General features: G+C 37.5%; 1 protein-coding gene across 8 annotated transcripts in view; it reads right to left on the minus strand.

The window, feature by feature from the left end:
• The window catches only part of LOC118406555 (anoctamin-1-like), an 80,559-nt gene extending 70,113 nt beyond the window's left edge, over positions 1 to 10,446 (minus strand). The window contains exons 1-3 of one of the 8 annotated variants that reach the window (XM_035806644.1): positions 10,086 to 10,446; positions 5,738 to 5,851; positions 3,929 to 4,133 (exon numbers count right to left, since the gene is read on the minus strand). In XM_035806644.1, coding sequence (XP_035662537.1) covers positions 3,929 to 4,004 — 76 coding nt within the window. In that variant the 5' untranslated portion in view covers positions 4,005 to 4,133; positions 5,738 to 5,851; positions 10,086 to 10,446. Of the gene's footprint in view, positions 1 to 3,928; positions 4,134 to 5,737; positions 6,202 to 10,085 lie in introns of those variants that run through there. The other 7 variants (XM_035806645.1, XM_035806643.1, XM_035806646.1 and 4 more) reach the window with 7 other exon arrangements.
• Between the last annotated feature and the right edge of the window lie 1,360 nt (positions 10,447 to 11,806).

An 11,806-nucleotide genomic window follows, 5' to 3' on the forward strand; every position in this document is an offset into this window, starting at 1 on the left:
GTAGATATACAGTGGAAGCCAGTTAATTGCACAACGGATAAACGCACACTTCTGTTAACTGCACGGAATCCAAAAATCCCAAAGCGGTGAAGTCCAGCTAGATAACTTCGCATTATTGCACTAGCCGGATAATTGCACCAAATTCACTGGCAAATAGGCCGTGCAATTAAGCGGCTTCTACTGTACATATAATAGTTAACGTGAATGCATGGTAAGGAAGTTATCATTTACTGTAATAATGCACTTACTAGATATTCAGGCTCAGATATTTGATAATAGTTATTGATTGCACAATGTTATAATTTTGTGACCATTATCTGTAAGTTGAAACTACATGATTGTATAAACTGATGAAGTAGAGACTGACAGTCACTTTGAGTGCTTTTTTCATTTCATCTAATTATGATCAAGACATACTGATTCAATTGCACGTACCGGTAATAGTATCGTGGTAACATATACAGTCATGTATTTTGAGCTCTGAACAACTCGTCAAGGCTCAAAACATAGGGTACCAAACGCACTTTCTTGTGCACTGAAAATTGAAGTGGTGAACAAATTTGTAACTCTGGGTGGTACACCTCAGGTAGTCAGTACGTAAACCGTATGGTATCATACAATCTTGACATTGAAGACTTAGTGTCAGAAAGATAATAATTCTTAGTTTATTGTCTTTCTTGACAATCTTTAAAATTGAAAGCCAGCATTTAACAAATTTTGGCTCATCAACAAACCTCAAAACTACTGTCAGCTGGTTTTACTGACAATCTTTTGTTGTGCACCCAGAATTTTCCACTCACGTAGATATTTAGGTTAGTAACATGCATGCACCTATTTCCAAAAATCGATTCACTCAAATTTGAGCCCATGCCTTGTATTTGGGATAAAGAACCGTGATACACAATAAGAGAAAAGTTTCCAAATGAACGGTCTTTTTATTTAATCATTATCAATCGTGCTTAGAGTTGTCTCCAGAGTCCCTTGTGTCCCTTCCTGGGATACAGATGATATTCGGAATTCCAGGTGAGCAAATGACGTGGAAAATTGCTTCATTTTTCTTCATTGCCCACGACAGGGAAATCCCTACTGTGGTTGGCAGTGCCAAACCTGGCATGTATTATTGACTTATCTGGTTGTAAGGGATTTCTAGAAGATTTAAGGATATGCATATTAGTGAGAAGCTGCAATGAAACACAGACAGAGAAGAAAAGTTACAGTACTAGTATCTGTTATACTGAAGCAAATTCTTCTTATCTCAGAATTATTTCATTCTGCCTGGCATGGTATTTAATGAATAATTAAATTAATGATACAGAATCTGATGTCAAAATTGACACTGATCTTATCCAAGTATTTAACGCTAATTCACCTTTTTTCGTAGGGTAACCTTTATCCTTTCTTTTTAAGAACAATGTATTTAGGGTTATCATTTAGTCGACAGATGGTGGTTTCAAACTGCAATATTTTGAGAATATCACAATTTGAAATTACCGTCCATCGGCTCGATATCCCTGGATACTGAATATCTTGTTAAGCTGAACACAACGGATATAGGTTAGCCCACAGATAAAGGTGAACTAACATTAATTGTTCAAGGAATGAGTCATTCAAGTTTAAATCCATGAAAATAATTGGCATTTCGTGACCTTCCATATTAAAAAAAAATCTTAAAACAAAACCCCTCCAAATAGCAAATGGTACAGCCCACTCAACAGAATCATTGGGCGAGACAGCCATTTTAATGAATGTCACATATGACAGGTCGTTCAACTTTGATAATCAATCCTTAGGGACCCATATGTATGGAGAAATGCCAGTTATTGAATTTGTTTGCTGGCATATTTTACTGACTTACACACCCCACAAATTCATTTCTTTTGTTCTCTGATTTCTTATCATTAATATCATAATCTAAGAATAATCAATAAATTCCCTGAAGACAACAAAAACTGAGGATTCAGAGAAAAACTTGACCCTAGTTCAATTTGTACATGTATCTCCATTCAAGTAATCCTTAAAACTGTTACCTGTAGTTATAAGGAAATCATGTTTTCTAATTCTGTGAAATTTAAATAATTATTTTCTAATAACTACAGATCATTAGAATATATTAAGATGTGCGAACATGAGTTTGTAGCTTTCATCATTATGCACATGGATAACATAGCTTCATTGCAGTGGGATGTACCAAAGTGCTGTTATTATCTCATACAATGTAGAAAAGATAACATTTAATTTAATCAATAAAACTTGATGACGTCATCCATATGGCCCCAAAAAAATCATATTCAGAATATTTGCTTTCATGCTCATCTACCAAAATTTGTTACAATTCTATTTTTCTTAATTCATTCCTGAGAAACCAATGGAAGGTCAAAATGCAAATTTAAGGTAGGAAACCATGAACCTGAGATCAAACAAATTAAACTCATGTGGACCTTAACTGTGCGTGACTGTACCTCACACACTTTTAACATCTGACCCATACTTTTGGTTTCCTAGGGGCGCACGCCACATATATCACATGTCAATCAAGATAAAATGATCATAAGAATCTCAATGAAAGATTCTTGTCAGAATGGATTAACAGCAAAAACTGATTGATATTCATTGAATACAGATATGTTGCAAGAGGTCTTGAAGAAAGCAGCAGACAGTTCTTACGTAAGAGAGAGAATTCAAGTTGACTTTAAACAGACTTTAAACAAGGCTTGGACTGAGGACTGCACACTTACACAAGGGGCATATTTGTGGGGGCTAAAATTAGGAGTCGACCAAGCCACAACAAGGTTGCATCTGTATCATGTTACCTTGTGGTAGGAGGGGGGGAGGTTACGTATATCCACCACCAAGTCAACATTGGTCACAAACAACAAAAAATCAGCTTTGGCTGTTGAATTGAAATTGTACCTGGTATCGGTTCAAGAAATAATTTTTAAAAGATCTGCAGAAGTAGAAACAATTTGTACCCACTTCTGTTTTCAATTTCAATTGAAGGGGGCGTGACCAATTGCCCTTTCATACAGAGTGTAGTCAGTTGTTTTAATTCAGTGTTACATGTTTTTGTAGCCAGACCACTCAAACCTTAATTGCCGCATGACTTTGGTATGAAATAGCCAGCCTGTTAATTCTGCAAAATACTAGCCAATCCTTTCTTTAGGGATTGACATTATTCCCCCCCCCCCTTTCATGCAGGCCCCCTTTGAAGTATTATATATACAGTCAAACCTGTATTAGCGGCCACCTTTGCATAGCAGCCACCTGGCCTTTTTGTTGGTCCCTTGGACTTGTAATGATTAAGAATTAGGCTTAGCGGCCACCTGTCCAACGCGGCCACAGCCACACGATTTCCGGTCCCGCAGACACAGAAACACTGCCTATTGCAACCATACCGCAGCCTTATGTCACCCTGCACCGAGTTTGAAATTGTAGTTTGTGAGGATTTGGAGTTCCTGACAGGGTCATTTTGGCGGTAGCAGAAGGTATGCATGCCTTGAGCATTTAAGTGCAAGTCTCTGTCGGTGAATTTAACAATCGAGACAATATTACTTGGTGAGAAAGATTAGTGGGAACTAAAATCAAGACTTAGTGTAGCTTGCTCATGGTCAATTGATCAACATTTTCTCTATAGTGGCCACCTGTCTATAGTGGCCATATTTCTGCAGTCCCTTGAGTGGCCGCTATAGACAGGTTTGACTATATATCTTTTTATATATAATGTCATGGAGTAGAGTTGCATAGTATCCATAGATATCGGTTACATGTATCTGTTAAGTTCATATTGTCTCTTTTGACTCACGAGAATTTTACTTTTTGTTTCCAACTCAACCAGTCCTAATTATAACCTAAAGGTCATGTAATTCAGAGTAATTTTTAAAAAACCAGAGTGTAATTTCTTGACAATAAAGTACAAATTTGTTTCACTCACCGACCATATCCGCCATTTCCATCTCCACCGAAACGTGGTTACCGGTCGGTTCCGGTTTCTTCTTTTTCTCTGGCATGACTGGCGATGTTTCACCGTAGTCCCTTACTCTTCAGAAAGTATCACCTTAGATATGCAAACTTCCTATGCCAAACTGAAGATGGCCGTAACATATCGTAGAACAACAATCTGCTACAACTTTCTCTTCCTGAAAGAAACAACAATAAAACAAGATCATAATATGGAACTTGTTCACAATTAAGCTTAAAAATTAATTAAAAGTAATGAGCAGTAAAAAGGCAATAATAAAAATTAAAAAAAATTGATCATTGGTCAAAAACATCAATCTTGTAAAAAGGTGGTTTTTATTACAATAAATATTTGATAAGAATTTTACTTACTGCCAATTCTATCAAAGTAGTGATTATTTGATAATGTTTGAAATGCAAAATTGATGATAGGCTAGCCCTACTGCTACGAAATAACATAATTGTGATATCACATTATGCTGAGTATGGTTGCAAAAATATTATCATGATAATATTTATTACATAACTGTTACATTTTTATTAGAGTTGGCCTCTTCCTGTCAAACCCATTACTTCAATAATATGTTAGCAGGCCTTGTAATACGTTTGCTATACCTTAAGGAGCAACTATATTCTTGATTGATAGCAATAACAATGGATAATTCAGTCCATTGATTTGCCGTGACATCTTTAATTTTGCCTGGGTCAAGAAAAAAAATAATGATCCTCTGAGAAACTATTGGCAAGCTTGCATGCACAATATTTATCTTTATATCATTATATCACACTTTCATTTATTGATGTATGGTAAAGACAATATCAATCCTTCCGCAGCAATATTTGGACAAACGAACAGAATATCATCACTTTGACAACCAGTTGGCATTTAGCTTGCATACACAATGTTTTTTTTATACCACACTATAAAAACAATAATCATTTACTGGGACATCATCAGATAAAGACAAAATAATTGTCATATGCTATAGCAATATCTAAAAAAAAACCAGAAATATTCCCTGCTCAGTTTGGTTTGCATTTTTTTTATTGGAAAATTTCAAGATTTATATAAGACAACCTATAAGATATTCAAGTCCAGAGGTAGCTAGCTGGGTAGGCAGTAGTATACCAATATATAATGTACAATGGCTATCTGAATGTCAATAAGTTGAATTATGAGAACCTTATGTTCCAGTGACTTAATAGAGTGTAGTCTCAGATCTCATTACATCAGCCATAATAGGAAGACAGTGTCTAAAGAAACTATTATCTTAATCAAATATGGCCACACAAATTCAATATGTAGGTTCTCCAGTTCTGAAATCATAATGCTGCACTGGAAGGTAAATATGAAGTTTTGCCTGCCATATATATATTTGTATAAACCATGTCGTGAATGTAGTCAGATTCAAATTTTCTTCCCCCTATCAGCTTTCATGTTGTCGTCTCGTTAAATTGTTGCTATAAAAGAAATGACTGAGAAACAATAAATGATTTGGCATGGCCTAACAAAGAGGTCTGATTAATTTGATTTATAGGAATGGTAGAGGAAAACAACATTCATTTTCTATAATGTTGATGTAACTGTGATTTAATTTGTCCTGAATCTTCTGACTGAGTGGGCAGTGATTGGAAGGGACTGTAGAGAAGCGTCGGGGGGGACACATCGCCTCACACGCTCGTGCCACTCACACATTCCTCCCCACCACAGCACATGCCTCTAGCCAAATACATGCAGCTTTCCCTCTCAAATATGGACCAAACAAGTGAAAGGTTCCCATACCTTATGGCATCGTTGTGACATCCAACACAAACTGCGGAAGCCTTGCTGTCGCGTCTCTCATTTATCCCTGCCAGTTCGCTCTCGCCATCCTGGGGTAACTCCCTTCCTCCCGGTCTGGAAAGCCAGCAAAATATTTGACAATATTCTGGATGGGTAAAAATAGCGGCATCCCCTCTGACCCCCTGACTGTTTGGCTTTCGGGGCATCTGGTGTCACGTCTTCTAACAGGGGCTCCAACCAACAGGCGTGTAATCGAAATTGCTCCCGAAGCCTCGTCAATCACCATCTAAGATACACGTTTTCTCGAGAAACCCGGTCAAGAAGGCTCGGCCGGGACGGAATCGTTGATATCGACGGGATAAGATATGGTAGAAACGGGGCTTACACGCTAGGGATAATACAGTGTAGGGGTGTAAGGCGATACGGGCCATGAAGGCCGGCCATGGGTTGCTGACATGCGAGGCATGCTGATGCTATTTCTAGTATTCCTACATGGAGGAGAGTGGAGGAATCTGGCACACGTTGGTCCCGTGGGCCCGGGGTCCAGGCCCTGCCTGCAGAATTTGAATACCTTTGATGTGCTAACTGCCCGCCCACCCAGAATGTTATTATGTCCAGCCAAGTGTGGAAAATAGGAAACGAGCTAACAGCAGCGTTAACAGGACTCCGAGCCAAGAGCCTGGTATTACCTGGGTTTTTCTTGTAAGGCCACAACAATGTATTTCTTTGGTTCATGGACATTTTTCAGGCCCATTATGCAAAATTACGACAACATAGCAAAAGAGTTTATTCTAATCCTACAGTAGATAGTGATTTCAGAAACTCAGCAGACCTTGTGTAGCTAGATGATTTTTCACAATTTACAAACATTAGAAATGCCAAATAATGTAAGCTGAAGAGTGGTTGTACATATCATTCACCTGAACATTTTAAATCTTGGTGCCCAAATCTTGAATTAAGTCCCATCAACTTAAGATATTCCTGCATTCACTCTGAATAACAAAAGACCTGGTTTTACCTTATAAGGCAACATCAATTCATTTTCTTGGTTTCAGACATTTTAGAGTAAAATATTTTACAAGACAATACTAGTGTAAACTAATAAGTCTGCAGGTTGGAAATAATACACATCACATTTAAAAAATGTGAATATAAAATTGTTAAAGAGATCCACTATTGCATCTGTAATGCTGAAAAAATTACACAATTAAGACGTGTAGAAAAATTCTTGAGCAGGCATAGATGACGCTGAATGCAAAAATGAACATAAATCTTTAAGTCTGTTTTGAAAGCTTTAGAAGATCAACAAAGTAACATCATTTACTTGCTGCACTAAATAAACATTACATGAATACTGGATTTAGAAAAAATAGCACCATTAGCATAATGGAAATTTGATAAGCCCAATTAATAAATGTACCATAATTGAATCTTAATCAGTGCTATGCATTCAGATGACTCATAAATGAAAAAGTAGATGATATCACTGGTGCAGATGTTCTAGCTTGTAAGTGTATCATAAAAGAATCTATACTTTAATTTCAGATTAATCAAAAGAAATTTCACACAAAAAATGACAGCAAATTTAGTGGGACTTTTCCCTTCCTGAAATTAGTGTAGCATAGTCCATAGACAACTTGACTATAGGCGAGTATAGCTAGCCATCACATAATACACATTTTTCATATATTACTATCATGTTCAAATCATATATATGCCTATGTAGGTCAGTTTCTTTTTACTGTATTCCAAATGCGAGACCAGATCAGTCATACATGATTGCACTGTTATCAATAATATTTTGTTGCTCTGTATGTAGCCTCAGAGTACCAATTGTATGTTGTACTTTGTGCGATTGTTGAGCAATAAAATTCATTCATTCATTCATTCATTCATTCATATACACAATGTATGTTATAATGATTCTCCCCTTCTTTTTACTCAGTCAATCCCAGCTACATCTCATTCCCATAAGGAGTCATTTGTCAGTGATGACTGACCAGCTGTTATTGGACTATACCACCATACTTTAAGAAAGGGGGTGTCCTGTAATGCTGGAAAATCTGCTTGCATTTAAAGAGAGAACTACCCATGTATGAAACTCCAGAGCAATAGGTGTGAAAAACAGAAACACAACCAAAAATGCACCTGCAGTTCCAGAGCAAGCTGCTAGGGGGCCCAAACATATGTCACTTCTTCCTTACATCACAAGCTATCTAACCATCCAAGACTATAGCATGCCCTGGTCAAAAGATAAAAGTTTTTCTGCAGTCTCAAGGCCACAAATTAGGGCCCAAAATTGCCCTTGACCTTTGGCTTCCCAACACCTACCCACATACCAAATATCACCAGAAACCATCCAGAGGTTCTAGAGTTATGACCCCAGATATCAGGAAACACAGACAGACACACAGACAGACACACAGACACACCCAAAACTATATCTCCATTTTTCTTGGAGATAAAAATAGTAACAGTAGTTCACCTTTATCCACGCAGTGACCTTTAACTGTTGTTTTTTAAACATGGTATTTTAGGGCTGTCCAGTTGTCAGACTTTGGTTTAAAATTGTAGTATTTTTAAATTTCAGTTTGAAACCGTCGTCTGTTGACCTGAACCCTAAGTACCCTGTCGTTAAGACCAACAGATATAGGTTAACCCGCAAATAAAGGTGAACTAGCATTACCTCCATTAGAGGTGAACCATCTTCTGGGAGGTAATGACTACTGTGTCCCCTAAACCCCCCCCCCCCCCAGCCCCCCTTATGTACACTACTGACTGGCAGCTGTATAAACATTTACCATTCTCATGTTCTGGGTCACTACCAAGCCCTTACCCACCAATTACTTCATCAAGTACAGTACATACATGTATAATGCAGGGCCAATACATTACTAGTATTGAACTGACTAAAGTAATTATGCAGATACTGACTGAGGTTGATCAGTGTAATATAACAAGCTCCCACAGCAGTCTCCAAGCAAATGCTACAGTGCCATAAAATAGTATCAAACCTGGCCAAGGAGTATGTAGTCAAAGGGGGTCAACGGGCAAGTACGGCCTCTGGTCGTATACACACTCCTTTGCCAGCTGCCTCTGCCAGCTCTTGATACAATCTTATGCTACCATAGGATCTGCTTTGGAGATTACTCCCACAGTTTTTGCCTGATAGCTGGAATGTTTTGCCAAAAGGCTGTTATACTGGCTATGCTACGGGACGAATGAACGAACGAACGAACGAACGAACGAACGAACTGGCTATGCAGATACAGATTCCTTGGTTCTCTGTTACAACAGTAAAAATTTGGTAAGCGATCAAGATGAACTGGGAAGCTTAAGAAAATATGAATCTACTAATCTTACAAATTGTGTGAAGAAAGATACAGACTTTCCCTTAAGAGTTTGTTTTCATTCTCATCTTCCAATTGAGCTTCTTTTTTTTTTCAAATTATCCATTAGTCAAATTGAAGTCAGGACCATTCTTTCATTAACCATAGGGCCAGTAAAGCCCGATTCCTTGTATAATGGCATTTGGAACTCGTGTGATCCCAAACAATTGTACATATTATTTATTAATTCAATTTTTTCATCTATATCTAAATGTACACAACAATAAGAGATCATAGTTCTTTACAACCTTTTGAGTCCAATAGGAAAAACTATCGTAATTTCATGACGGAAAATTCATGATACTACTGTATTGAGTATGTTATATAGTATGTCTAATAGTGTTATTTCAATCATAAATCAGCCCCTTTCCATCTGATATATAACATATATAACATCATGAAATCGATTTCCTGCAAAATCATGTTCATACATCAAAGGCACTATAAACGGGGTAATAAATATCCTTGCACTTACAAGTTACAGTATACTGTAAAACTAAAAGAGGAAATATTCACACTGTTTGTTTGTTTGTTTTTTTGCAGTGACCTCTTTACTACAAACATTTACCATTACTTAAAAATCCTGGATGGTAGTTAAAACCACAGATTTGGATCCACTCCATTCTCTCCCTACTGCAAAATGAAATAAGATATGCACATTTCCTCTTTTCCAGTAAAACTAAAATATGTATTCAAGTATGTTACATTTATAATAGGAGAAACACAAATAGACAGACATACTAAACACATCTACTACTTGCAGAGTATTTTTTCTTTTCATAAGAAGTTACAACTCTATATAACATTTGTAGTTTTCAAGTAAAGGAAATAATAATGATACTATTAGTACTAGTACAGAATATGTCCACCCCCATGTAGGGTAACTCGTGGTACCGCCCAAACATCACGCTACAGGTAAGGGTGACTGAACTGTTGTTAATTGGCCCTATCAATCTTACCTGTTCTCTCTGGGACGACCCTTTAAAAATTCAAGAGCTTTCTTTGCAAGGTAAGGTGGGGTTAGAACGTTTAGGGACTCAATGAATGAGGAGGGAGAGGGGTACAGTGAGAGGGGGAACGGTGGGAAAGAAGAGGCAAGGATGGCACTTGGGAGATATATGATCATAAGAACACACACATGATAATTGAGCTGAAATACGGGTCGCTATGGACACAATGAAGACATAAACAACACGAACACGTAAGGCAAACGATGGTGCCATGTTCGAATGAGTCTGGAGATAGACTTTTGCGCTGTATAGCCCGACATCTGCGATGATATTTGCCCTCCCATCGCGAATCCTTCTCACAGCAATGATAGTGAAATGGAGAGGGGTCATAGGTCAACTGGGAGGCTGAAGAGCAAGCGATCCTATTGGCTGAACAAGAAATATTATTAACCAATCAAGTACGGCTTACTCAAAGATGATGTTTTGTTTGCTGTTAATATTGTCGTTTGTCATTTCGTTTCCCATACTTCACGCTAGGTTGTTGGGTTTTGTTTCTCAGCAAATCAACAATTTGACCGTTTTTGGCTATATTATACTTTTGTTGCATTCACTTTTCTTTCAATGTTGATCGTATTGTTTGAAAGTGCTTACTAGCTAATATTTCAAGTCTAGAAATGGAAAAAAGGTCACTGGTGGAGTTGCAACTTTATATCTAGTAATGCAGCACAACTCTAGCCACGATCGGATATCATACAAGAGTTGAATCTTGACTTGGATGGTGCACCGCCTAGCGATCTATAACAACGTTGCAATGCTTTAATGAGCGGCTGTAAATTTCCCAAATGTCGAATGTTACGAGAAATTTCTGAAACAAACTACTAGTAACAACCTGTTGAAATATCTGCGTCATTTTCGACACCAGAAATCACTGTACAGGGTAAACATTAATTCACAACACCAGCTTCTAAGTTTTATTTGAGGCAAACTTGAGAACGGTACAAGAATGAGAAAAAGGACCGTTACATAAACAGTGTACATCATTTGAAAATTAAAGCTTGTAATCATAAGATACCTAAATATCTATACATTGCTTCACACGTATTCAAAGTTAATGAAACATAGGATGACTGCAATTCTACCGTTCCCACTCGTGTTTTCCGCTTCGATTTGATCAATGTACAAAGGGGTACACATCATTGATTTACCTGTGCATGCAATCCGTGAAACATATGATTTATCATGAAACATAGAGTATATGGTAGCTGAGAATATTCACATATTCATAAGATGCGGGACCACTCTTGAGTACCTTAACGCTGATAATAACATACACGTTAGAACTTCCAGAGTCTTAAACAAAGTGTGCGTTACTTTTATTACTTTAATTCCATAGTAAAACCCATGGCGAGAAGGCAGAAAGTAATTTGAGTGCTAAAAATTACTTCGTTACTTTTCTACAAGGCTCGGAAGCGAATAAAGGTTCGCATGGGGTTACTGCTAAGCGAACCCTTCGGTAACCGCAAAGCGACCCCATACGATGGAACTTCCAGGATCTTAAACAACGTGTTCGTTACTTTTATCACTTGAATTTCATAGTAAAACACGTTGCGAGAAGGCAGAAAGTAATATGAGAGCTGAAAATTACTTTGTTACTTTTCTACAAGGCTCAAAAGCGACTGAAGCTTCATCTTGGGTAACCGCTAAGCGAACATTTCGGTAACCGCAAAGAG

This window comes from Branchiostoma floridae, chromosome 19, assembly GCF_000003815.2.
Source record: "Branchiostoma floridae strain S238N-H82 chromosome 19, Bfl_VNyyK, whole genome shotgun sequence".
NCBI lineage: Eukaryota > Metazoa > Chordata > Leptocardii > Amphioxiformes > Branchiostomatidae > Branchiostoma > Branchiostoma floridae.